Source organism: Ornithorhynchus anatinus, chromosome 11, assembly GCF_004115215.2.
Source record: "Ornithorhynchus anatinus isolate Pmale09 chromosome 11, mOrnAna1.pri.v4, whole genome shotgun sequence".
Lineage (NCBI taxonomy): Eukaryota > Metazoa > Chordata > Mammalia > Monotremata > Ornithorhynchidae > Ornithorhynchus > Ornithorhynchus anatinus.
Genome location: NC_041738.1, coordinates 60,107,346 through 60,135,345, shown reverse-complemented (window position 1 = coordinate 60,135,345; position 28,000 = coordinate 60,107,346). Strand labels below are relative to the sequence as shown.

The 28,000-nt window shown below is 55.9% G+C and overlaps 1 protein-coding gene across 2 annotated transcripts; it reads left to right on the top strand.

Moving 5' to 3' along the window:
* Positions 1–27,922, top strand: SLC4A1 (solute carrier family 4 member 1 (Diego blood group)). Of its 2 annotated transcripts, none has more exons than XM_029074494.1 (20): positions 1–95; positions 6,425–6,527; positions 6,646–6,742; positions 8,314–8,375; positions 10,566–10,797; positions 11,879–12,014; positions 12,733–12,859; positions 13,078–13,153; positions 13,947–14,128; positions 14,327–14,537; positions 17,021–17,233; positions 17,542–17,690; positions 18,381–18,575; positions 19,888–20,061; positions 20,248–20,337; positions 22,663–22,829; positions 22,943–23,196; positions 23,396–23,565; positions 24,873–25,046; positions 27,038–27,922. In XM_029074494.1, exons 2-20 carry the CDS (start codon positions 6,513–6,515, stop codon positions 27,116–27,118), a joined length of 2,805 nt encoding a protein of 934 aa, XP_028930327.1. In that variant the 5' UTR covers positions 1–95; positions 6,425–6,512; the 3' UTR covers positions 27,119–27,922. The 2 variants fall into 2 exon arrangements, with proteins under 2 accessions (XP_028930327.1, XP_028930328.1); XM_029074495.1 differs by having other exon boundaries at positions 10,617–10,797; positions 27,038–27,118.
* The last annotated feature ends 78 nt before the right edge of the window (positions 27,923–28,000 follow it).

Here is a 28,000-nt window from a genome sequence, read left to right as displayed (position 1 = left end):
AGGAGGCTCGCACCCTCCTAGCCGGGCACGGGGAGACGGCGGGATCGTGCCAACGCTTCGCCTGCCCGCTTTGGGGCCCGGAACCTCGACACCAGGTGAGCCTCAGGGTGAGGGAGGCAGAAGGGGGGCTGAGGTCGGGTTGCGGGGACGGGAAGAGCAGACCGGGCACTAGCACCTGAGGGCATTGCCCTGCAGGAGTTCCCAGGGGGTCCGCGCACAGGTGTGGTGCCCACCCCCATCCTGCACCCTGCCATCGCGGGGGATCTGGGCACCCGGGAGGGGCTGAGGGGGATACGAACCCCTTGGGGATCCCGGCCCGATAGGACAACCTGAGCCGCTTGGGCTGGGCCACGGGCAAAAGCAAGGCTGGGAGATAATAATAATAATGATGATGGTACTCGTTAAGTGCTTACTAGGTGCCAAGCACTGTTCTAGGCGATGAGGTTGAGGGTGGAGGAGCGGAAGTGGACAAGATGGTAGGGGACTGAACTGACCCCCAAATAGGGCACTGCCATCCACTGCCCTTCCCCTGACCCCTTTCGGCTTCCCTGGGACCCAGGGCTCCCCATCTCCAGATTCCTTTTGCCCCTGTTCCCAATCTCCCCGAGGGCAGGAATTGAGTTTATTTACTACCGCTATCAATCGATCGATTGTATTTATTGAACGCTTACTGTGTGCGGAGACTGTACTGAGCGCTTGGGAGAATACAATATACTTGACACACTTCCTGTCCACTACAAGCTCACAGTCTAGGAGGAGCTCACACTACTGCTAGTACTATTTCACCGCTTAGTGCCTGGCACATAGTAAGCGCTTACTGTGTGCCAGGCACTGTTCTAAGCGCTCCTTCCATTAGGCCATTTTGCTTGTTACAGCACGCAACACACAGCGATACTGTCGGTAGTCAGTCCATCCTATTCACTGAGCACTTACTGGGTGCAGAGCACTGTACGAAGTGCTTGGAAGAGTACAATTTCATAGACAGACACATTCCCTGCCCACAGCAAGCTTACAGTTTAGAGGACGAGCTTTCAGACAACTAATGGTCCATCTGGGATCTTCCTGGTATCTCCATTTGGGGATGGACCCCAGGACTCTTTTTTACATGGTATTTGTTAAGCGCTTACTATGTGCCAGGCACTGTTCTAAGCGCCGCGGTAGCTACGAGGCAATCAGGTTGGACACGGTCCACGTCCCACATGGGGCTCGGAGTCGTAACCCCCATTTTACCGATGTGGTAACTGAGGCAAAGAGAAGTTAAGTGACTTGCTCAAGGTCACACAGCAGACAGGCAGTGAAGTCAGGCTTAGAACCCAGGCCCTTCTGACTCCCAGGTCCGTGCTGCATCCACGAGGCCACTCACTCAGGATTCAGGATTCACTCATGTTATTCATTCGGTTGTATTTATTGAGTGCTTACTGGGTGCAGAGCACTGTACTAAGCGCTTGGGAGAGTGCATTATGACAATAAACAGACACATTCCCTGCCCACTATAGACTTACCCTGGGGCTCTGGAGATTGGGGGGCAAGAGGGCAGTTGTCCCCTCCACCCGCCATCTCTCTGCCCGGAAGGAGCGCGGTAGTGCGGGGTAGTGTGCAGTGGACCCCAGCTGGCCTGGGAGGAAAATCAATTAATCAATAATGATGATGCTGATTGCTGATCGTGCAGATCCTTTTGATTTCCAGGCCTATGAGCATTTACTATGTTCAGAGCACTGTACTAAGTGCTTGGGAGAGGGCAATAGAGCAGAGTTAGTGGATGTGTTCCCTACTCATGGGGGTTTACAGCCTAGAGGAGGAGACAGTCATTCGTTCCATTGAATTTATTGAGTGCTTACTGCGTGCAAAGCACTGTACTAAGCGCTTAAGACAGACATTAATATAAGTAAAAAGCTGTATCCTCCTCCCCTGCTGCCCCTGAGGGCAGATCATGGGCGTTTGGGGGCTTATAGATCCCACTGGTCCCTCCCCAAATCAAGCACCCCCCACCCCCCCAACGACCTACCCTTCTACGTCGCCCTGACTTGCTCCCTTTATTTATCCCCCTTCCAGCCCCACAACACTTATGTCCATATCTGTCATTTCTCGATTCCTACTCGTGTCTGTCTCCCCTCCTCTAGACCGTAAGCTTGCTGTGGGCAGGGAATGCGTCTTTTTATTGATATATTGTACTCTCCCAAGTTCTTCCTACAGAGCTCTGCATCCGGTAAGCGCTCAATAAGTACGAAGGAATGAACGAATCCTCTCATCCTCCCCTATAAGTCAATCAATGTCCCGGGCTGGAGAATCTTTAGTTGCCTGAGCAGCTCTCCTCTCCTCGCCCCCGTTATCTGACTTGGAGCAGCCCATCTGCCCAGGTGCTTGGGAGAACTGGGTTCCTGGAATCGGACAGAGATAGGGGAGCCGGGGCCTGGGGCCTTATCAGAGGGAGAGCAGCAGTGGGGGCCCCAGAAAACTGTGGGAGGGTGAGGAGGAGGGACCCAATGTCCCCCCCCCCCACTCATTCATTCATTCAATCGTACTGATTGAGTGCTTACTGTGTGCAGAGCCCCGTCCTAAGCGCTGGGGAGAGTACGATATAGCAATAAATAGTCCCATCCCCTGCTCGTTCCGCTGTTCCCGCAGTGCCCAAGCAGGGGATATGGCATTCTCTTTATTCACGCATTCATTCAATCGTATTTATTGAGCACTTACTGTGTGCTCAATTGCTTATTGGGAGAGGACAATTGAACAATAAACAGACACAGCACAGTCCACGAGGAGCTTACAGTCTAAAGGATGAGCTTCAGGTCCCAGCTCCTCAGTGTCTCAATCTAATGCTCCTGAGCACTGATTTCCCTCCCGTTAAAAGTGCTCCCCCGTTAAAAGGATAGCCAACCGCTTCTGCTGTCTCTTATGAAGGGGTTCTTTTCTAGTTTAGGAAATGACAATGACTAGAGTTTGTCTCCGATTCCCTAATAAGCAGTTAATTTTAGCCCATTTGTCTTTTCCACAACCGATCTAGAATGATTGTTAGAACCATCCATCCTTCCCACCCTCAGGAGGTCATCCTGTCCTTCCCCCGCCTCAGGACGGGATGATGGAAAACTCCCTGAGGTATCCAAGGAATGGTTGATCTCTACCTGGCCTTCTTCCTCAATCAGTCAATCGATCATATTTATTGAGTGCTTGGGAAAGTACGATATAACAGAATCCTACCCAGAAGGAGCTAACCATCTGGGGGGGAGACAAACCCTAAAATAAAGAAATCATGGGGGTGTACATAAGTGCTAAGGAACTCAGGGTGGGGTAAATAAGGGTAGAAAGCCAAGTGTGAGGGTGGAAAGGAGTGAGAGAAGAGGAAATGAGGCCTTAGTCGGGGAAGGCCTCTTGGAGGAGATGTGATTTTAATAAGACTTTAAAGGCGGGGAGAGTCATTATCTGTTGGATATGAAGGGAGAGCAGGTTCTAGACCGGAGGGAGGAATGAGCAAGGGCTCGGTGGTGAGATAAATGAGACTGAGGCATTTCAGGAGTGAAGTGTGCGGGCTGGGTTGTAGAGGAAATCAGAGAGGCAAGGTAGGAGGGGGCAGGTTGATTGAGTGCTTCATTCATTCAATCGTATTTATTGAGCGCTTACTCTGAGCAGAGCGCTGTACTAAGCACTTGGAAAGTACACTTAGACTACAGATAGAGACAATCCCTACCCAACGACAGGCTCACAGTCTAGAAGGGGGGAATAATTATGGTATTTAATGTTGGTATTTGTTAAGCGCTTACTATGTGCAGAGCACTGTTCTAAGCGCTGGGGTAAACACAGGGGAATCAGGTTGTCCCACGTGGGGCTCACAGTCTTAATCCCCATTTTACAGATGAGGGAACTGAGGCACAGAGAAGTTAAGTGACTTGCCCACAGTCACACAGCTGACAAGTGGCAGAGCTGGGATTCGAACTCATGAGCCCTGACTCCAAAGCCCGTGCTCTTTCCACTGCGCCACGCTGCTTCTCCGCACTTACTATAATAATGACGGCGTTTGTTAAGCGCTTACTATGTGCAAAGCACTGCTCTAAGCGCTGGAGAGGATACAAGATGATCAGATTGTCCCATGTGGGGCTCACAGTCTTAATGCCCATTTTCCAGATGCGGTAAATGAGGCCTAAAGGAGTGAAGCGACTTGCCCAAGGTCACCCAGCAGACTAGGAGCTGGGATTAGAACCCACATCCTCTGTTTCCCAAGCCCGTGCTCTTGCCACTAGGCCATGCGGCTTTCATTCATTCGCCTGCATTTAATGAGCGCTTAGCGCGAGCGGAGCATTGTACTAAGCAGTTGGGAGAGTACAGTAGAACGATAAACAGACACATTCCCTGCCAATAACGAGTTTACAGTCTAGAGATCTTTAAAACTAACTTCGTTTCTGGGGGTGTCCCCACCCCCAACCCTCTACTTGTCCAGAACCAAGAAGCTGGGTCGGGGTGGGGGCGAAGGAGGCAGAGATGGGGAACAAGTTGGGGGGGGGGGGCTGAGCCCCATAGTCACCACTGCTCCCCCCTACCCCCCCGGGGGTAGGACGAGGGGCAGGGAGCCGGTCTTGTCAGCAGCTTTGCCCCCCCCCCGACCCGGCTCCCCAGCACTTATATGTATATATCTCTATTTCTATTTATTTATATTGATGCCTATTTATTTGTTTTGATATCAGTCTCCTCCCCCCCCCCCAGACTGGGAGCCCGGTGAGGACAGGGATTGTCTCTCTTTATTGCTGTATTGCACTTTCCGAGCGTTAAGTACAGTGCTCTGCACACACTAACGCTCAATAAATACGATTGAACGGTTGAATGAATGAATGGCCGGAGCTTGGGGGCCACTTTGACCCCTGGTGCTCTTTTGGCTGTCCAACCCCTAACCAACCCAATCGCAGATGTGGGGCATTTACTCTGCTGCTGTCGAGGTTCCCCTCTGCATCCCTCTGCACCCCCTTGTCCTCTCTGGTCTTCGCTGCCATCATCACCATCAGCCTCTTGTATCGTACTCTCCCAAGTGCTCAGTACAGTGCTCCTCACACGGTAAGCTCTCCAAAAACACCACTGATGATGATCAATTGAGGGTATTTACTGAGCACCTACTGCGTGCAAAGCACTGTACTAAGATCTGGGGAGAATCAGGGTTAGTAGACATGATCCCCGCCATTCATTCAATCATATTTATTGAGCGCTTATTGTGTGCAGAGCACTGTACTGAGCGCTTGGCAAAATACGATATAACAATAGAGACATCCCCTGCCTAGAATGAGCTTACAGTCTAGAGAGCTTAAACTGGGGGGTAAAACACTGTGCTAAGCGTCAGCTCGTTGTCAGCAGGGATTGTGTCTGCCAGCTCCGTTGTCTTGTACTCTCCCAAGCGCTTAGTACAGTGCTCTGCAAACAGTAAGCACTCAATAAATACGATTGAATGAACGAACGAATGCACACAGTAAGCATTCAATATCACACTCAATACCGCAGTAGGCACTCAGTACAGATATCACCGTTATTTGCTCATCCTCTAGACGGTCAGGTCGTTGTGGGCAGGGAACCTGTCTGTCAACTCTGTTGTATCGTACTCTCCTAAACGCTTAGTACAGTGCTCGGCACGCGGTAAGCGCTCCATAAATACCGTCGATAATGATGAAGATTTCCCCCATGCTGTCCTCCCTTACCGGCCCTCCCCACCGCCCTCCTTCACGGCTAGTTGATCCCAGCAATCCAGAGGTCATTCTGTCCATCTCCCTGCCTCTGGGCAGAACAGTTTCTTCTCGTCTTGACCTCCACCTCCTCGAACCGACCCCTCTCGTGTCTGATTCCCAAAATCCGGTTGCAGGCTGAAAGGGTTGAGGGGAATAAGGCCCCGTCTGAGGGTGCTGGATGCCGGATCCTGCCTGGTCCTGGGGCTTAGTGGATAGAGCCCGGGCCCGGGAGTCAGGAAGACCTGGGTTCTAATCCCCGCTCTGTCACTTGTCTGCCGCATGACCTTGGGCAAGTCGCTTCACTTCTCTGGGCCTCATTGGTAAAATGGGGATTAAGAGCGTGAGCCTCACGCTGAAGAACTTTGAACGGTCCTTGGCACATAGTAAGCGCTTAACAAGTACTAGCATTATTATTTCAGCAACCAACCCATTCCCATCCTCCCCAGCAGCAAGTCAGCCCAGCCCCAGCCCCATTCCCTCAGCCAAGCAGGGCTTTGCTCAGACCCCAACCCCACCACCCTCCCCCCCCAACCCCCGATCCCTTTCAGCCAAGGCCAGAGCTATGGACTGGACTCCAGGGCTCTCTATCCACCTCCCCTGCCTCAGTCTCCCCCTCCAGAATGAGGGGAGGGAACTAGATGGGAGGGAGGGAGCTAGTGGGGGTTAGGTCTGGGGTCTCAGAGGAGGTTCCTCCCCGGCCGCACTGATTCCCTCTTCTCCTTCAGGGTCCGCCCGGTCGGTAATGCTCCCCCGGACCACGGGCTGGGAGAGATCCACAGACTCGGACGCCGGGGACCGCAGAACCACAGAGCCATGGAGGAACAGCAGGTGGGAGCCCCACCGCCCCGCACCCACCCTCCCCTTCCTTCCAGCGCCCCTTCCTGCTGGGCTGTGCTGGGGAGGTGGTGGTTTCTCACCCCCCACCCACCCCGCCGTGTCCCACTAGGAGGACTACGAGTCCGAGATGGAAAAGACAATGGAGACCGAGGATTACCAGGAATCCGAGCCTCCCACAACCCAGGAACACCCAGAAGAGCAGGAGGGTGAGTCTGGACCCTCCCCCACCATCTCCCGGACCCCAGCCCGCCTGGGCCCCGATCCCGCCCTCTGCCTCAGTTTCCCTCCGGACCCCCGCGAGGGAGGCAGCCCAGTGAGCCGGGGGGAGGTGGGGTGAGGGAGTCGGCCCTGATTCTGAGGGAGGGGTCCGGGTCCTGTACATGGGGTATCAGGGCGTCCCGGCCCAGGCCCCGCCGCCCCTCTTCCCAGCAATTGGGTTGATTGAGGGTAAACAGAGATTCTGTTTGCACTGAGGACAAGAGGTGGCTGGGGGGGCAAGAGGGAGGGGGAGCGGGGAGAAGTCAGGCGGAGGGCGGACGGGGGGTCACCCCTGCTCTTCGCAAGGTGAGAGGGATAACGGGGAGCCCTAGGAGTGGCCGAAGGGCCCCCAGACCACTGGTGGGCGTGCTGCGGGGGTCTGCCTCCCCTCTCCCGGGCCTCCCCTTCTCCCTCAGGGTCTGGGCTCTGAGGGTCCCAAGGTGGGTTGAGGACACCGGATCTTGGGGGTCAGGGGTGCGGATGGGACGGCCAGGCCCGGGGCCGACCAGGGAGAAGGGAGAGAGGAAAGAGGGGAAGGGCGACGGGATATAGAGTGGGGCCCAGGTGCCCCGTCTGGGGGACACCGGCTCCCCCCAGGTCCCCCAGAAGGCGAGGACAGGACCCGGCCCCTATTTACTGTCAACAGTGCTCAAGTGCCGGCATTTACGGTGAACACAAGCTGGCTCCGGGTTGGGGGGAGAGGGTGGGGTGCCGGAGAGAAGTGGATGGGGGGGAGGCCCCGGTATATAAGGCCCGCCAGCTGGACACCAGGGAGAGCTGGCGGCCAGAGGTGAGGAGGTGTGAGGAGAGGGGGGCTGGGCTGAACTCGAGAAGGTCCCCCTCCAGAAAGATCATCTGGGTCTAGCCGGAGCCGGCCCCAGAAGGGAAACTGAGGTAGAGGCTGGGGTAGACGGAAGGAAGGGAACCAGGCCCCTTGCACTGGTCCGAGGTTCCGCTAGGCCCCCGGCTCCGCTCCGGCCCCCGGGCTCCACCCCTGGGTCCGAGGAGGAGAGAGTCAGGTAGTCAACTGGTCCCTCACAGTACGTGGGGAGCCGAGTGGACCCACAACCACCCAGGGACAGGTACAAGAGGGCATGTACCAAGAGTGCGCACATGTGCTGGGGCGTGTTGGGAGAGCAGGGTCATCTGATCCTTGGGGCCCAGTGTCCCTGGAGCTGAAGCAGGACTGGGGCCTGGGAATTGAGCTTCGGAAGTCAGGGGCTGGGGGCTTCGGGATGGTGACTGGGGCCGGGAGATGGGACTGGAGCCTTGGAGGTAAGAACCGAGGCTGGGGCTGGGGGCTGGGAGATTGGGACAGGAGCTGGGAGCGGGGTGGGTATCGGGGGGTCTGAGGAACAGAGGTTGAGGCTTGGAGATGAGGCTGGGGGTTGGGAGGTAGGGACTGGGCGCTGGGCTTTAGGGGCTGGGGCTGGGGGCTGGGAGATCGGGATGGAAGCTGGGAGTGGGGCGGGGGAGAGGAAGGGTTGGGGGGGACTGAATGAGACCCCCTTCTCCTCAGATTTCCCCCCAGAACAGCCGTCTGCAGAATTCCCTTCCACCACAGACAAAGGCACCCACGAGGTGAGCCCCCCTCCCGGGACCCCCCAACACCTTCTCCTGCCCCACTCCTCCTCCTGCCCCACTCCTCGGATTCCTTGGAGAGAGGTCGAGAGTCAGAAGGTCATGGCTTCTAATCCCCGCTCCTCCCCTTGTTTGCTGTGTGGCCTGGGGCAAGTCACTTCACTTCTCTGTGCCTCATCTGTACCTCATCTGTAAAATGGGAATGAAGACTGTGAGCCCTAAGCGGGACGGGGTGTGTGTGCAACCCGATTTGCTTATATCCACTCGAGCGGTTAGGACAGTACCTGGCACATAGTAAGCACTTAGCAAATACCAGAATTATTTTTACTCGGGGGGAGCTGGGCAGGCCAGGGACCACAGGGTGGGGAGAGCTTCAGGGAGGCAGACTGACAGGCAGGCAGACAGTCAGTCAATCGTATTTATCGAGGGCTTACTGTGTGCTGAGCACTGTATTAAGCACTTAGCACTGTATTTAGCACAGAGACAGACAGGGAAACGGCAGGTTGATAGAAAGGCAGGGAATCGTTCCTTCATTTATTCATTCACTCACTCACTGTTCCTTATTGCCTTCCCTTGTCCTGCTGCACCAGCTCCACCTGCCCCAGGGCCTGGGGGGGAGTGGGGAATGGGGGAGAAGTTGCCCCTTCCCACCTCCCGTCCCCACCACACCCCGGACCCCTGCCCAGTCACACATTCCCACACAGACACGCATTCAGTTATGCACACACAGTCACACGCTAGCACACAATCTCACACACACCCAGGCCTAGGCACAGCGCCAGACCCGGGGCCTGGAGGCAGGGGATTGAGCGGGATGACCTCTTAAGATTCCCCTCCCCTCTCTGCATTGGTCCCTTTCTCCACCCTCCCCCAGGAGTCCCTTTGTCCCCCAGAGCTGGGATCGGGGGCGAGGGATCCTGCCCTTCAAAGAAGGGAAGAAGCAGGACCTAGAGGAAAGAACAAGGGTTTGAAAGTCAGAAGAACCTGGGTTCTAATTCTCTCTCCACCACTTGTCTGCTGCGTGACCTTGGGCAATGCTTGGTATGTTGGAAGCGCTGAACAAATAGCACGATTTTTTTTATTATTATTAAGTCACTTCACTTCTCTGTGCCTCAGTCACCTCATCTGCAAAATGGGGATTAAGACTGTGAATCCTATGTGAGACAGGGACTGTGTCCAAACTGATTCTCTTGTATCTAGCCCAGCACTTAGGACAGTGCCCGGCACCTAGTAAACGCTTAACAAAGTCCATAAAAAACAACAAAAACTAAGATCTCCAAGCACTTAGCAGGCTGGAACAAAGCGAAGCAGAATGGTTGGAAGCCTGGATGTCCTGTTTGTTTCTGCCTGGCCTTTGCCGGACAGGGCTCCCGGACCCTCCTGGCTCCCCTCCCTCTCCTGGCCTCGCTCCCCCTCCCCCCATCTACTGGGACCCGTCAATCGGTCGGTCGATTGTATTTATTGAATGCTTACTGTGTGCAGAACACTGTACTAAGCGCTTGGGAGAGTACGGTACAACATTCCCTGCCCACAACAAGCTTATAATCTAGGATATGGGGAGACAGACATGAATAGAAATAAAGAAATGACAGCTATGGACATAAGTGGTGTGGGGCTGGGAGTGGGGGGTGAAGAAAGGGAGCAAGGGAGGGTGATGGAGAAGGGAGTGGGAGAAGAGGAAAGGGGGGCTTAATCAGGGAAGCCTTCTTGGAGGAGACGGGCCTTCCATAAGGCTTTGAAGGAGGCAGAGTAATTGTTGGATATGAGGAGGGAGGGCATTCCAGGCCAGAGGCAGGACATGGGCCAGAGGTCATTCGTTCGGTCAGTCGTACTTATTGAAAGCTTACTGCATGCAGAACACTGTTGCCGAATTGCCGAACTGTCCATTCCAAGCGCTTACTACGGTGCTCTGCACATAGTAAGCACTCGATAAATACTATTGAATGAATGAATGAACACCGTACTAAGCACTGGGGAGAGAACCGTAGAACAATAAACACACATTTCCTGTCCACAACGAGTTTACAGTCTAAAGTGGGTGAGAAGTTGGTGGGCAGATCGAGGAGCCAGGGTCCAGACCCCTCGCCTCTCCGGGGTGGGCCCTTTCTCCCTCCTCCCCTTAACACCCCAGTTGTCCCAGTGCCCCCCTCCCAGCTTCCCTCCCTCCCGCCACCCCTGCCGCCCCTCCAGGCTGGGCCTCTGCCCCCCCTGCCCCCTCTGTCCTCCGACCCCGTGCCCCAGGCCTACGTGGAGCTTCAGGAGCTGGTGACGGACGGCCGGAACCGGGAGCCGCTCTGGATGGAGGCGGCTCACTGGGTGCGGCTCGAGGAGAACCGGGGGGCTGAGGGGGGCTGGGGGAGGCCCCACCTCTCCTTCCTCCGCTTCTGGAGCCTCCTGCACCTCCAGCGGGCCTTCGCTAAGGGTGAGCAGCGGCGCCTGGGTTCCCTTAGTGGAAAGAGCATGGCCCTGGGAGTCCGGAGGTCATGGGTTCTAATCCCGGTTCCCTGCCTCGTCTGCTGTGTGATCTTGGGCAAGGCATTCGCTTCTCCGGGCCTCCATTGCTTTGTTTGTAAAATGGGCGTTGGGACTGTGAGCCCCATGTGGGACAGGGACTGTGTCCAACTCGATTTCCTTGTTCCCCCCAGGCACTTAGTATGGTGTCTGGCACATAGTAAGCGCTTAACAAATATCACTCAATTTACATCTTTGCTCCCAGGAGGGTTTCAGAAAGCCCCAGGGGGTCACTGGAGCAGCCCAAGGCCTGGGGGCCGGAGAGGTGGGAGGGAAGGGATGCTCCCTGGAGGGGGAGGAGCAAGGAATGGGTGCGGGGAAGTTCTGTTCCTCCTGGGGACGCCAAGCCCTTCCCTCTGGATCAAGGGTATTTACTGAGCACTTACTGTGTGCTAAACACTTTGGAGACTACAGTGCAATAGAATCGGGAGACATGTTCCCTGCCCACAAGGATCTTACAGTCTAGAGCCACGAGTGGTCGGGGAGCTGAGGTGGGGATTGAACAGGAAAGAAACAATCAGCAGAAATTTCCGCCCGTCTGCTGTGTGACCTCGGGCAAGTCACTTCACTTCTCTGTGCCTCGGTGACCTCATCTGAAATTGGGGATTAAGACTGTGAGTCCCATGTGGGACAGGGGCTGTGTCCAACCTGACTACCTTGGAACTAATCTACCCCGGCACTTAGTCCGGTGTCCGGCACACAGTAAGCTTTTAACAAATATCACAATTATTATTGTCGTTATTATTATCATTATTATTATTCCTGGAGGCGGGGGGAAAGCTTTAGGGGAAGGGCTTGGAAGCTGAGGGCCGGGGGGTGGTGCTTTGGTGAAGTTGGGGGAGGATGTTGGGGGGGCTTGGGTAGAGCTTGGGGGTGAGGAGAGCTGGGAGCTGATGGAGGGGTGGCGGAGGGGGAGCGAGCAGGGGGGCAGGGGGAGGGCGCTTATGTCCTGGGCACCTGGCTGTTACCCATTCACGGGCCCGGGCCCGCAGGCACGATGCTCCTGGACCTGGATGAGCAGTACATGGCCGGCATCGCCGAAAAGCTGTGCGACCAGCTCATCTACGAAGACCAGCTCAAGCCTCAGGACAGGGATGCTCTGCGCCGGGCTCTGCTGCTCAAACATAGGTACCACCCCCACCCCAACCCCTTCCTCCTCCTCCTCCTCCTCTTTTCCCTCCCCTCTGAAGCATGGCATAGTGGATAGAGCACGGATCAGGGAGTCAGAAGGTCATGGATTTTAATCCCAGTTCCTCCACTTGCCAGCTGTGTGACCCCGGGGAAGTCACTTCACTTCTCTGTGCCTCAGTTACCTCATCGGTAAAATGGGGTTAGAGACTGGGAGCCCCATGTGGGACAGGGACGGTGTCCAACCGATTTGCTCGTATCCAGCCCGGGGCTTAGTACAGCGCCTGGCATATAGTAAGCACTTAACAGATATCATCATTATTATTATTATATCATTATTACCACCCCTGGTCTTCCTCCCTTATATTCCTCTCCCGTCCTCCCCACTCTCCCTCCTCCTCTCCCCCCACCTTTCCTTTTCTGCCACCTTCCATCCCTCTTCCCAACTCTTGTCCTTCCTCTTCGAGAGTTCCTCCCTCGATCTCATCCGAATGTAAGCGTGTTGCGGGCAGGGGACGTGTCTGTTGTTCTACCGTCCTCTCCCAGGCGCTCAGTACAGTGCTTTGCACACAGTAAGGACTCAATAAATATGACCGAATGAATGAATCCCCAGCCCCGCTGCAGCCTCGATCCTCTCCCTCCCTCTCTGGCCTCTGGGCCTGGAGAACACCGTCTCACGGCCCACTCCCACACCCGGTCCCCCCTCCATCTCTTCCAGTCCAGTGGGGGAGCTGGAGACCCTCGGGGGGGTGAACCCCACCGTCCTGCAGGCCTCGGGGGACACCGCAGAGCCGCTACTGCTGCCTGAATCACCCTCCCTGGAAGCTCGGCTCTTCTGGGAACCGGTGGGCGTGTGGCGGGGCGGAGGGGATGGCGGGGACCCCGGTGGAAGGGGAGAGGGGTGGGCGGAGGGCGATGGGTGCGGCCAGTGGTCAGACGAGCAGAGGGGGAGTTGGGTGGACTGCTAGACGGACAGACGGGTGAGAAAGCGGATAGGTGGGCGTTGGATGGTGGAAGGATGGGCAGTCAGGTTAACCCTCTCCCCGGCCCCCGGGCCCACTAGGGCGAAGGCAGCGGGGAGCCTTCCCATGTGCTAGAGAAGATTCCTCCTGATGCCGAGGCCACCCTGGTGCTTGTGGGTGAGTGTCCCTCCCACCCCCGGCCCCGACCCTGGTCCCACCAGCCCTTGGTCAGTTGAGCCCCGGTGGTCTCTAGACCCCCACATCCTTGGTTCTGAAGCAGCATGGTGTAGTGGGTAGAGCACGGGCCTGGGAGTCAGAAGGTCATGGGTTCTAATCCCTGCTCCGCCACTTGTCTACTGTAAACCTGTAACCTTGGGCCAGTCATTTTAATAATAATAATGTTGGTATCTGTTAAGCGCTTACTAAGTGCCAAGCACTGTTCTAAGCGCTGGGGTAGATACAAGGTAATCAGGTTGTCCCACGTGGGGCTCACAGTCTTCATCCCAATTTTATAGATGAGGTCACTGAGGTACAGGGAAGTTAAGTGACTTGCCCAAGGTCACAAAGCTGACAAGCGGCAGAGCCGGGATTAGAACCCATGACCTCTGACTCCCAAGACCGGGATCTTTCCACTGAGCCACGCTGCTTCTCTACTTTACTTCTCTGGGCCTCGGTTACCTCATCTATAAAATGGGGATGGAGAACGTGAGCCCCACATGGGACGGGGACTGCGTCCAACCCCATTTGCCTGTATTCACCCAAGCGCTTACTACAGCGCCCGGCACATGGTAAGCCCTTCACAAATGCCATAGTTATTATTTCACCGCTGAACCTGAAGTCCCCCCCGCCGTCCGTGCTCTCCCGGTTCCCATCTCCCCGGTGATCCTCTGACCCCCGTCTCCCCACTCCCCACCCCCCACCTCCTTGCTTCCCCTCCCATGTCTCCCCCCCAACTCCCCCGGCCCCCCAGGGCAGGCTGCTTTCCTGCAGGCTCCGGTCCTGGCCTTCGTCCGGTTGAAGGGGCCGGTCAAGCTGGAGGCCATAGAGCTGCCGGTGCCGGTCCGCTTCCTGATCGTGCTGCTGGGGCCCGAGGCCGCCCACACCGACTACGGCCAGATGGGCCGGGCCGCTGCCACGCTCATGGCTGAGAGGGTAGGGGTCTGCCCGCGTCGGGGGTCGCTGCCCGGGGTGGGCACCGCCCAGGGTGGGAGCCGTTGTCCTCGGCCTCACTCGCTCGAGCTCGGCCAGTTCGGGCCGTCCTCCCCCCGTCCACCTCCTCGCCCCCATTCCTGAGCCCCTCGTGCCCCCCCTCAGTTTCCCCATTGTCCAACCCCGCCCCTTCCTCGGCAGGTGTTCCGCGTGGCGGCGTACATGGCTCAGAGCCGCAAAGAGCTGGTGGAGGCTCTGGAGGGGTTTCTGGACTGCAGCCTTGTCCTGCCTCCCACCATCTCGTCTGACGATGAACTGCTCCAAAGCCTGGTGCCCCTGCAGACCGAGCTGCTGCGTCGCCATTACCAGACTGTGCCCACCAAAGGAGACCCTGACTTCCTCAAGAGGATAGGTACCATGTCCCCACCTCTGCCCTGTGCTCTCCCGGGCTAGATCGCGCAACACCCCAACGCGACCCTCCCTTTCTTCCAGGGACTCTTCACTCACCCATCCACCCAACCATCCACCCACCCACCCAACCATCCATCCATCATCAGTATTTATTGAGCTCCTCTGGATACAGAGCACTGAACTAACCGCTTGGGAGAATACGATAGAGTTAGTAGAGGGGAAAAGAGTATGAACTGGCTATAGTAGAAGTGTGAGGAAAAGTCAGAGGGAGAGAACTGATTAAAGCCAACGACTGGGAGTCCCTGCTTGACGTGGAGAAGAATGGTTAAGGCTTGGAGTTTTTTGAGGAGTGGGAGAGATGTATAGAACAGCACTGTAGAAAATGATCCGTGCAGCAGCGTGCAACATGGACTGGAGATGGGAGAGCCTGGAGGCAGGAAGGTCAGTGAGGAGGCCGGTGGCGGTGGTCGATCTGGGATATGGCAAGGGCTCAGGTCAGCACGGTGGACCGTTTGGATGAAGAGGAAGGGCTGGATCGTGTAGAGGTTGTGGAGGAAGGAACAGACAGAATCTGGCAGCAGGTAATATGAGAGTTGAAAGGGAGGAGGAGTCAAGGATAATGTCAAGACTGTGGGTTTGAGAGGTGGGAAGGATGGGGCGCTTTCGATCGTGATGGGAAAACTAGGCGGGGAGGAGAGGATTGGGGAGAGAAGATGAAGAGCTTAATTTGGACCATTAAGCTTCAAGTGAGGGCTGAACAGAATAGTAATAATAATTATTATCATATTTGTTAAGCACTTACTATGTGCCAGGCACTGTACTAAATGCTGAGGTGAATACGGGCAAATTGGGTTGGCACACTCCCTTGGCCCTCGTGGCGCTCACAGCCTCCATCCCCATTTTACAGATGAGGTAACTGAGGCAAAAAGAAGTTAAGTGACTCACCCAAGGTCACACCGCAGACAGGTGGCAGAGCCGAGATCCATGTAGACATGTACTGGACGCAGGAGAGGTGAGATTGGAGGGGAGGAGAGAGGTCGGGGCCGGAGAGACACATGCGGAAGTCATCCACATAGAGCTGTGGAAGCTGAGGAACTTCCTGAGGGAGTGAGTGGAGAGAAGAAATAGGGACCCAGGGCAAAGCCTAGGGGGACACCACAGTTAGGGTTTGGGAGACAGAGAAAGAGCTGGTGAAAGAGATTCAAAAGGAGCAGCCAGAGCAGTAACAAAGATAGAACTGAATCAGATAAACTGAGGTTAGGTAATACTTCCAGGAGAAGGGGGTGGTCCACGTGCCGAAGGAGGCCGAGAGGTCGAGGAGGATTAGGACGGAGGACAGTCCGTTGGATCTGGAGAGAAAGAGGGCCATTGATGACTTTGGAGACTGCAGCGGTCTCACTGTGGAGTGAAGCGACAGAAGGCAGATCGGAGAGAATTAAGGAGAATTAAGGGTTTGGGGGAAGCTGGGGATCTGAGGGGGAGATTCGGGGGAGCTCAGGTCTGATGGTTTCAATTTTCAACCAAGTAGATGGCAAAGGTCAACAGGGCGAGAGAGGGGGATGTGGGAGCCCTGGGAGTTTCAGGAGAAAGTTAAAAATCTGGACTAGCCGGATGGGGGAAATGGGCAAGAAGGGGATGAGGAAGCAGAAGTAGTGTAGGTGGTGTGGGAGAGGGTCCCCGAAGCTCATTCATTCATTCATTCATTCGACAGTATTTATTGAGCGCTTACTGTGTGCAGAGCTCTGTACTAAGCACTTGGGATTTGGCAGTACAATGAGCAGACGCATTATCTGCCCACAAAGAGCTTACATTCCCGAGGGGGAAGAAGACATGATTACCAATAAAGAAATAACAGATTTGGACCAAAGTACCATGGGGCTGGGAGGGGGATGAATAAGGGGAGCAAGTCAGGGTGACGCAGAAGGCAGTGGGAGAAGAGGAAAGGAGAGCGCAGTCAGGGAAGGCCTCTTGGAGGAGATGCGTCTGCTTCACCCCCATTCCAGCCCCCCCGAAGCAAAAGCCTACAAAAACATGGGGACACCCCAGGTTTGGAGGAAAGATGTAATCCGACAGACAATGACTTTGCCCACCTTCAAAGTCTTTACTGAAGGCCCATCTCTTCCAAGAGGCCTTCCCTGACTAAGCCCGGCTTCCCTCTCCTCCCACTCCCTTCTGCGTCGTCCCGACTCCCTTTATTTATCCCCCACTCCCAGTCCCATAGCACTTATGTCCATATCTGTCATTTCTTTCTTTCTGTTAATGTCCGTCTCCCCCTCTAGACCGTAAACTCATTGTGGGCATAGAACCTTTCCATTTATCGTTCTAGTGTACTCTCCCAAGTGCTCAGTACAGTGCTCTGCCACCAATAAGCGCCCAATAAATACACTTGAATGAATGACTGAAAGGTGCGGGGAGGGGTTCAGCGTGGAAGACTCTCCTCCCCGTCCCCGCCCCAGACCCTGAGCTCTCCCCCACCCCCCGCAGGTCCGTCCAGGGGTCCCAGAGAGCCGGGCGGAGCGGACGACCCCTTGCAGAGGACGGGCCAGCTGTTCGGGGGTCTGGCCCGCGACGCTCGGCGACGGTACCCCCGCTATCTGAGCGACATCACCGACGCGCTCAGCCCCCAGGTCCTGGCCGCCGTCATCTTCATCTACTTCGCCGCCCTCTCTCCCACCATCACCTTCGGGGGCCTCTTGGGTCAGTGTCGCCCCCTCCCCCCGTCTCTCCCCGTCTTCCCCGCGGGGACCCCGGGGATCTGCCCGAGCCGTCCATCTTACCGCTTCCCCCCACCTCGGCCTCTTACAGTCCGAGCTGGTCGACCTCTGCCTTCTCCTCTGACCCCTGACCCCCTCCCCGCCCCGATCTCCCTCTCCTCCTGCTCTCTGACCCCTCTCCTCTGCACCCCAAGCCCCCTCCCCGCCCCACCCCAGCCGCCCACGCTCCGCAGCCCGCCGGCTGGCTGCCCCCACTGACCAGTCCGTCCCCCCCGCCCCTCGGCTCCCCAGGAGACAAGACGCGGAACCAGATCGGGGTGTCGGAGCTGCTCATCTCCACGGCGGTGCAGGGCATCCTGTTTGCCCTGCTGGGGGCCCAGCCCCTTCTCGTGATTGGCTTCTCGGGGCCCCTGCTGGTCTTCGAAGAGGCCTTTTACTCGGTACAACCCCACCCCCGCCCTGCCCCCCGTGCCCCCAGCCCACCCCAGGCCTCCCACCCGCTCTCCCTGCTCAGCCCCTTAGAGAAGCAGCATGGCCTAGTGGATAGAACCCAGGCCTGGGAGTCAGAAGGTCATAGATTCGAATCCGGGCTGCCACTTGTCTGCGGCGTGACCTTGGGCGGGTCACTTCTCTAGGCCTCAGTTACCTCATCTGTAAAATGGGGATTAAAACTGTGAGCCCCAAACCAGCACGGGCCTGGGAGTCAAAAGGTCATGGGTTCAAATCCCGACTCCGCCGCTCGTCTGCTAGGTGACCTTGGGCAAGTCACTTCTCTGGGCCTCAGATACCTCGTCTGGAAAATGGGGATTGAGACCGTGAGCCGCTCAGGGGACAGGAACTGTGTCCAACCCCGTTTGCTTATATCCACCCCAGTGCCTGGCACAAAGTAGGTGCTTAACAAATACCACAATTATTATGATTTTTAGGTGGGACAGGGGCTGGATCTAACCCGATTTGCTAGTAATCCCCCCCGCCAAGCACTTAGGACAGTGCCTGGAGCGTAGTAAGCGCTTAACAAGTACCACAATTATTATTATTATTCCCCATCCCCCTCCTGACTTAATCCCCGCCCCAGCCCCACCCCCAACCCCCCTGACGGCCAGGTGGTCCCCGTCCCCGCCCCCCCACAGTTCTGCGAGGACAACGGGATGGAGTACATAGTGGGCCGCGTGTGGATCGGCGTCTGGCTGGTTCTGCTGGTGGTGCTGGTGGTGGCCTTCGAGGGCAGCTTCCTGGTGCGCTACATTTCCCGCTACACCCAGGAGATCTTCTCCTTCCTCATCTCCCTCATCTTCATCTACGAGACCTTCGCCAAACTCATCAAGGTCCGGGCCGGCTCAGGGTGGAGGGGCTCGGGGGGCGGGGGCCGGTCGGGCCGCCGCGAGTACTGGATTCAATCGTTCGGTTTATCGAGGTCTTACCCTGTGCAGAGCACTGTACTAAGCACTTGGGAGAATGCAAGAGAACAATAGGAGAAGCAGCGTGGCTCAGTAGCAAGAGCCCAGGCTTGGGAGTCAGAGGTCATGGGTTCTAATCCCGGCTCCGCCGCTTGTCAGCTGGGTGACCTTGGGCAAGGCACTTCACTTCTCTGGGCCTCAGTTCCCTCATCTGGAAAATGGGGATGAAGAGCGTGAGCCTTACCTGGGAAAACCTGATGACCTCGTATCTACTCCAGTGCTTAGAACAGTGCTTGGCACATAGAAAGCACTAACAAATACCAACATTATTATTATTATTATTATTGTTACAGTGCCTGGCCCCTAGTAAGCTCTTAACAAATACCATAATTATTGGTATCATTATTAATAATAAACAGAAACAATCCCACAATGAGCTCACAGTCTAGAGACGAGTCACAGTCTAGAGTGCGGATATCTGGATATCTCGGTTAGCGTGGGGGAAGAACGTGCGTGTGTGAGACTGCGTGTCTAGGGACACGGATTACTTGGGACTGAGTGTTATAGCTTAGGAACACGTGTTGGTGTGAATGTGGATCTATGTGGCTGCACGTTATGCCTGTAGGATTGTGTCGATATGAACATGGGTCAGTGGGACTGTGTGCCTGTGTATTATGACTGTGTGATTGTGTATCTTTGTGTGATTATGTGATTGAATACCTGTGTACGCTATTTTGCGTCTGGTTATGAGTATGTGATCGCGTGTCCGAGTGCGACTGTGTAGCTGTGTATGTGAGGGTGTGTCTGTATGTGCAATTGTGAAGCTGGGAATGTGAGGGTGGGTTTGTGCGTGACCTTGGACAAGTCACTTCACTTCTCTCTGCCTCAGTGACCCTGTCTGTAAAATGGGGATTGAGACTGTCAACCCCTCATGGGACAGGGACTGTGTCCAACCCGATTTACTTGTGCCCACCCCAGTGCTTGGCACAGAGTAAGCACTTAACAAATACCACAATTGTTATTATTATTATTATTATTGTGTGCCTGTGTGTGTGAATATGTAGCCAACGGTATGCAGATGTGCCTGAGCGTGTGATTATGCAGCTGGGTGTGTGAGGTTGTGATTGTATGCCCGCGTGTGTGATTGTGTAACTGGATGTGTGAGGATGCGCCCGAGCGTGCGACTGTGCAGCTGGGCACGCGATGGGTCCCGGGCGTGACCAGGTCCTTTCCCCCCCAGATCTTCCAGGACCATCCGCTGAAGCGATCCTACAGCTCCAACGACACCTGGACGCACCAACCCACCGTGGCCCAGCCCAACACAGCCCTGTTGTCCCTGGTGCTCATGGCGGGGACCTTCCTCATTGCCATCCTCCTGCGCAAGTTCAAGAACAGCTCCTACTTCCCGGGCAAGGTCTGCCCCCCTGCCTCCTCCCCCACGCCCTGCCTTTCCACCCCAGAGGGCACTGGGTAGGACTGGGCAGGGAGATGGGGGGCAGAGGGGGTCCGGAGAGGTTGGCCGGAAGGTCTCCGGGGAGCCTGGGGCGGGTGGCGGGGAGGGGAGCGGGATTTGGTCTCTGATGGGCTCTTTGTCCCCCAGCTGCGCCGGATCATTGGTGACTTTGGGGTCCCCATCTCCATCTTCCTTATGGTTCTGGTGGACACCTTCATCCAAGACACTTACACTCAGGTAAGACCCCCTCACCCCACCCCCTCAGCCTCCTGGTGCCTCCCCCGGCTTAAAACCACCACGCTTCCCTCAGACACCCAGCTGGACCTTGGGCAAGTCACTTCATTTCTCTGGGCCTCAGTTAACTCATCTGTAAAAAGGGGGATTAACAATCATAACGTTGGTATTTGTTAAGCGCTTACTGTGTGCCGAGCACTGTTCTAAGCGCTGGGGGAGATACAGGGTCATCAGGTTGTCCCACGTGAGGCTCACAGTCTTGTGAGGCCCGAGTGGGATAGGGATTGTGTCCAACCAGATGTGCTTGATCCTCCCTGGTGCTTAGCACTTAACAAACAATAATAATAATTATAATGGTACTTGTTAAGGGTTTACTAGGTGCCAAGCACTCTTCTAAGCACTGGGATTAAGACTGTGAGGCCCAGGTGGGATAGGGATTGTGTCCAACCATTCATTCATTCCATAGTATTTATTGAGCGCTTACTATGTGCAGAGCACTGTACTAAGCGCTTGGAAGGTACAATTCATTCATTCAGTAGTATTTATTGAGCGCTTATTATGTGCAGAGCACTGTACTAAGTACTTGGAATGTTCAATTCGGCAAAGATAGAGACAAACCCTGCCCACTGACGGGTTTACAGTCTAATCGGGGGAGACAGACAGACAAAAACAGTAGCAATAAATAGAATCAAGGGGATGTACATCTCATGAAAACAATAGCAATAAATAGAATCGAGGGGATGTACATCTCATTAACGAAATAAATAGGGGAATAAAAATATATATAAATGAGCGGACAATAATAATAATGTTGGTATTTGTTAAGCGCTTACTATGTGCAGAGCACTGTTCTAAGCGCTGGGGTAGACACAGGGGAATCAGGTTGTCCCACGTGGGGCTCACAGTCTTCATCCCCATTTTACAGATGAGGGAACTGAGGCACAGAGAAGTTAAGTGACTTGCCCACAGTCACACAGCTGACAAGTGACAAGTGACAGTGACGAGCACAGTGCTGAGGGGAAGGGAGAGGGGGAGGAGCAGAGGGAAAGGGGGGAAAAGAGGGAAGAGGGGAGGTGAAGGAGGGGTAGAGGGGGAGCAGAAGGAGCAGAGGGAAAAGGGGAAGCTCAGTGTGGGAAGGCCTCTTGGAAGAGGTGAGCTCTCAGTAGGGCTTTGAAGAGGGGAAGAGAGTGAGTTCGGCGGAGGTGAGGAGGGAGGGCGTTCCGAGACAGAGAGAGGACGTGGGCCAAGGGTCGACGGCGGGATAGGCGAGAACGGGGGACGGTGAGGAGGCGGGCGGCAGAGGAGCGGAGCGTGCGGGGTGGGCGGTGGAAAGAGAGAAGGGAGGAGAGGTAGGAAGGGGCGAGGTGATGTAGAGCCTTGAAGCCTAGAGTGAGGAGTTTTTGTTTCATGTGGAGGCTGATAGACAACAGATAGAGACAATCCCTATGAGAGGCTCACAGTCTAATCAGATGTGCTTGATCCACCCTGGTGCTTCGCACTTAACAAACAATAATAACAACAATCATTATGGTACTCGTTAAGGGTTTACTAGGTGCCAAGCTCTGTTCTAAAGGCTGGGATAGATAAAAGTTAATCCGGTTGGACCCAGTCCCTGTCCCGCTAAGGGGCTCACACTCTTCATCCCCATTTTCCAGATGAGGTAACCGAGGCCCAGGAAAGTGAGGTGTCTTGCCCGAGGTCACACAGCAGATACATGATGGAGCCGAGTTTAGTAATCGGAAAACCCATTAAAAACTTAAATAATTCATGATAGGGGCAAGTCATAATTGCTTTGATAAAACAAACCTTACAAGTCGGTGAGAAAAGATCAGCAGCATCGAAGTAAGCAAATAAGCAAAACTGAAAAACCACGACAAAATCTTTGGGTTTACATTACACAGTTAATTTCAGCAAAAAATACGGTACATTTTTGTGGCTGCTTTTTCAACCCAACTTAAATTTTAAATTACGGCACTTGAAACAACAACAACAACAACGAAATCCTATTTTACCATTTAGAACCCAGGTCTTTCTGACTTCCAGGCCCGGGCTCTATCCATTAAGCCACGCTGTTTCCATGATTATTAATATTTCTGTTATTATCATCCTCCCCGCTGGTCCCCTCCTTCCCCCGGCCGCCATTCCACCCCGGGGTCACGGGTCTCCCAGGTCCAGGCCCTCCCCGACCCTGGGCTCTGGGCCTCCTCCAGCCTCCAGCTCCACCCAGGCCCAGACCACCCCCATCCCCAACTCGGGACTGGTCATCCCACCCTTCCGGCCCCAGCTCCGGCTCCGGCCTCACCGGCCCCCCTCCCGGCGTCTCCCCAGAAACTGAAGGTGCCCAAGGGACTGACGGTGTCCAACACCACGGCCCGAGGCTGGTTCATCCACCCGCTGGGCCTGCGCCGAGTCTTCCCCTACTGGATGATGTTTGCTTCCGTCCTGCCCGCCCTGCTGGTCTTCATCCTCATCTTCCTCGAGTCCCAGATCACCACGTACGGCCCGGGAAGGGGGCGGGGGGGCTGGCCAAGTCAAGGGTCAGCGGGTGCCGGCGGAGGGTGGGAGGCCCTGCGGGTCGCTGACCGTAGGCCCGCCCACCCGCCTCCAGGCTGATCGTCAGCAAGCCGGAGAGGAAGCTGGTGAAAGGGTCGGGCTTCCACCTGGACCTGCTGCTGATCGTGGGCATGGGCGGGCTGGGTGCGCTCTTCGGGATGCCCTGGCTCAGCGCCACCACCGTGCGCACGGTCACCCACGCCAACGCCCTCACCGTCATGGCCAGCACGACCTCCACCGGGGACAAGAGCCGGGTTCAGGAGGTCAAAGAGCAACGTATCAGCGGGCTCCTGGTCTCCTTGCTCATAGGTAAACAGGCCCCTGGGCAGTGGGGGATGTGGGGCCTGGGCCTACCAGTCCCTGCCCCCTCTTCCCCTTCCTGCCTCATCATGAATCGCCAAGACCCCCCCCCTCCAGGCTTGCCCATTTCGTGCCCCACCACATCCCCCACGGCCCCGTCTATTACCGCACTCCGTCCCTCACCCGGCTCCGCCGGCTCTGTGTCTAGGCCTCTCCATCCTCATGGAGCCCGTCCTGAAGCAGATCCCGCTGGCCGTGCTCTTTGGGATCTTCCTGTACATGGGCGTCACCTCGCTCAGTGGCATCCAGCTCTTCGATCGCATCCTGCTGTTGCTGAAACCCTCCAAGCACCACCCTGACGTGCCCTATGTGAAGCGGGTAATGGGCGGGGCCGGGGCTGGGGGGCCGGAGCTAGGGGTTAGGGACCAGGGCTAGGCTCGGGAAGGAGAAAGTTGGAGGCTGGGGCTAGATCTGGGGGCTCGGGAAAGCAGTGAGAAGCAGTGTGGTCAGTGAGAAGCTGCGTGGTCCAGTGGACAGAGCATGGGCCTGGACGTCAGGACGGGGGTTCTAATCCCGGTTCCACCGTTTTATTCATTCAATAGTATTTACTGAGCGCTTACTATGTGCAGAGCACTGTACGAAGCGCTTGGAATGGACGATTCCGCAACAGATAGAGACCATCCCTGCCCAGCAACGGGCTCACAGTCTAAAAGGGAGAGACAGCAAAACAAAACAAATAGGCAAAACAATTTAACATTCCCCAAATCGAGCATGTTTGCTGGGTGACCTCGGGCAAGTCACTTCACTTCTCTGGGCCTCGGTTACCTCATCTGTACAATGGGGATGAAGTCTGGGAGCCCCATGTGGGGCAGGAACTGTGTCCAACCCGATTTGCTTGTATCCACGCCCACCCTCCTCCTGACCGTCCAATAATAATAATAATAAAAATGGCATTTGTTAAGCGCTTACTATGTGCCGAGCACTGGTCTAAGCGCTGGGGTAGATGCAGCGTAATCAGGTTGTTCCACATGGGGCTCACAGTCTTAATCCCCATGTTAATAGTAATAATAATAATGTTGGTACTTTTAAAGCGCTTACTATGTGCTTAGTACAGTTCCAGGCACCTGATAATAATAATATTTGTTAAGCGCTTACTATTTGCCAAGCGCTGTTCTAAGCGCTGGGGTAGATACAAGGTAATCAAGTTGTCCCATGTAGTAAGCGCTTAACGGATTCCACAGTTAATTATTATTATTTGGGGGAACAAGGGGAGTAATATAATAATAATGGTATTTGTTAAGCGCTTAGCTATGTGCCAGGCACTCTACTAAGTGCTGGGTTGGATACGAGCAGATGGCGTTGGACACAGTCCCTGTCCCACGTGTGAGGCTCACAGTCTTAATCCCCATTTTAGATGAGGGAACTGAGGCCCAGAGAAGTGAAGTGACTGGCCCAAAGTCACACGGCTGCCAAGTGGCGGGGTGGGGATTAGAACCCACGACCTCTGACTCCCAAGCCGGGCTCTTTCCACTGAGCCACGCCGCTTCTCATAGTAGCTGGGGGGGGGGGGCGGCAGATCTGGGGAGAAGGATGGGTGGTGGACCTTCACTATGGTAAGTGCTTAACAGATACTGTGATTTTTTATTCTTCTTATTGTTGTTATTCTTCCCATCCTCTGCCCTCAGGTGAAGACCTGGCGCATGCACGTGTTCACGGGCACCCAGGTGATATGCCTGATCCTGCTCTGGGTGGTCAAGTCCACGCCCGCCTCCCTGGCACTGCCCTTCATCCTCATCCTCACGGTGCCCCTGCGCCGTTTCCTGCTGCCCTTCATCTTTCGCGAATTAGAGCTCCAATGTGTGAGTCCCGCCTCCCTGCCCCCGCCCACCTCCCTGCCCCCCGCCCATTGGTTCCTGACCCCGCCCATCAAGCGCGACCCCCGCCCCGATAGGCCACACCCTGATAGCCCCCGCCCCCCATGTCTCCTCCGAGCTGTGGGACCGTGGGCGAGTCACTTCACTTCTCTGGGCCTCGGTTCCCTCATCTGTAAAATGGGCATTAACTGGGAGCCCCACGTGGGACCACCTGCTGACCCTGCATCTCCCCCAGCGCTTGGAACAGTGCTCTGCACATAGGAAGCGCTTAACAAATACCAACATTATTACAGAGCAGCAGCGTGGCTCAGTGGAAAGAGCCCGGGTTTAGGAGTCAGAGGTCATGGGTTCTAATCACGGCTCCGCCGCCGGTCAGATGGGTGATTTTGGGCAAGTCACTTCTCTGGGCCTCAGTGACCTCATGTGGAAAATGGGGATTAAGACCGCGAGCCCCGCGTGGGACAACCTGATGACCCTGTATCTACCCCAGCGCTTAGAACAGTGCTCGGCACATAGTAAGCGCTTAACAAATACCAACATTATTATTATTATTATCTATGCAGTCCCCGCCCACCCCGCTCCTGATCCTGAAGCAGCGTGGTTCAATGCAAGGAGCCCGGGCTTGGGAGTCAAAGATCATGGGTTCGAATTCCGGCTCTGCCACTTGTCAGCTGTGTGACTGTGGGGAAGTCACTTCACTCTCTGGGCCTCAGTGACCTCATCTGTCAAATGGGGATTAACTGTGAGCCTCACGTGGGACGACCTGATGACCCTGTATCTCCCCCAGCGCTTAGAACAGTGCTCTGCGCATAGTAAGCGCTTAACAAATGCCAACAGTATTATTATTATTATTATTATTATTATTATTATTATCGATCATACAGACCCCGCCCATCACGACATGCCCCGCCCACCATACCCCTGACCGCCCAATCAGGGGCCCCTCCCTAACAGGCCCCGCCCATCGCGTCCCATCATTCACATACCGGCCACGCCCATTCCCCCCCCGACCTGACCGTCCAACCAGGCCCCGCCCACCCTCCTCCTGACCATCCAATAATAATAATAATAATGGTATTTGTTAAGCGCTTACTATGTGCCGAGCACTGTTCTAAGCGCTGGGGGAGATGCAACGTAATCAAGTTGTCCCAGACGGGGCTCACAGTCTTAATCCCCATGTTAATAATAATAATGTTGGTACTCGTTAAGCGCTTACTATGTGCCGAGCACTGTTCTAAGCGCTGGGGGAGATACAGGGTCATCAGGTGGTCCCACGTGAGGCTCACAGTCTTAATCCCATTTTACAGATGAGGTCACTGAGGCCCAGAGAAGCGAAGTGACTTGCCCACAGTCCCACAGCTGCCGAGTGGCAGAGCCGGGATTCAGACCCATAACCTCTGACTCCCAAGCCAGTGCTCTTTCCATTGAGCCACGCTGCTTCTCCGCTGCTTAATCCCCATGTCAATAATAATAATGTTGGTACTTGTTAAGCGCCTACTATGTGCCGAGCACTGTCCTAAGCGCTGGGGGAGATGCAGAGTCATCAGGCTGTCCCAGGTGGGGCTCCCAGGCTTTCCCTCCCATTTTACAGGTGAGGTCATTGAGGCCCAGAGAGGTTAAGTGGCTTGCCACAGCTGACGGGTGGCGGAGGCGGGATTGGAACCCATGACCTGTGGCTCCTAAATCCGTGCTCTTTCCTCTGAGCCACGCGGTTTCTCTACCGGGCCCCGCCCACTCTGCAGCTGGCCGTCCAATCGGGGCCGGTCCTGGCAGGCCCCGCCCACTCCTCCCTCCCAGCCCCCGCCCCCTGGCATCCCGGAGGGCATCCAGCGGGCATCCAGCCGGGGGCCTCGTGGGCGTGGAGGGAGGCACCGCCCCTCCTGCTTCCCCATCCTCGGGTCTGCGGGGCCGGGGCGCCCGGGGGTGCCCGGTGCCCACCCCTGCCCGGCCCCCTGATGCCCCTTCTGTGCCCTCAGCTGGACGCGGACGACGCGGAGGTGGTGTTGGACGAGGAAGACGGGAGGGACGAGTACTACGAGGTGCAGATGCCCGTGTGAGCGGGTGGGCCAGCCGGGGCCCGGGAAGGGGGAGGTGGGGGCGAAGCGATGCCCACCCCTCCGCCCGCGGGGCCGCCTACACCAGCCTGGGGAAGGAATGAGACAGTCGGGGGCGGGGGGCGGGGGGCGCAGGGGGCGAGCAAAAAGAGTGTTTGGCTTTGTTAGTTGCGTATTGGGGATAGACCCTGGGGTTGGGGGCTCACTCTCACACTCACCCCTCTCTCGGCCCAGGGTGGGGGGCGGGATTTTCAGATTCCAAAGCGACTCGGGATAGACCCCCACCCCCTCCGCCCCGCAGCCCCCCTTAACCCCTGCCCCTTCCCCCCCCCACCGTGACCTCAACCCTCAAAGGTCAAAGCTTCATTCCTCCGCCCGACCCCCAAGGCAGTCGGGGCTCCGAGGGGTGGGTAGGGGGCTTCCCCTCACCCCCATCCGTGAATGGGACCCCCTTGGGCCGGGGGCAACTCAACAGTATGTCGATAATGGGTGGGAGGGGAAGCCCGGGCTTCTGGGGGAGGAAGATCTGTCGTCTAGCGAAGATGTATTTCCGAAGATTTCAGTTTGCACCTCGGCTTCAAACCATCCCCCCCGGGGACTGGTGTCTTCCCCGCCGCCCAACGTTGCTTCCGACTCAGAGGAGGGAGGGGTGAACGGGGTCGGAGGTCCCTTAGGGAAATCTATTTTTTAAAAAAAGCAAAAATACAAAAAGAGTTGGAGGGGAACGAGGGAAAGTGGGAAGCGGGAGGGAGGGCAGGGATTGAGAACTGAGAGAGGGCATTCATTCATTCAGTCAGTCGTATTTATTGAGCGCTTATTGGGTCCAGAACACTGGACTAAGCGCTTGGGAGATGGCAGTACAACAGTAAGCAGACACATTCCTTC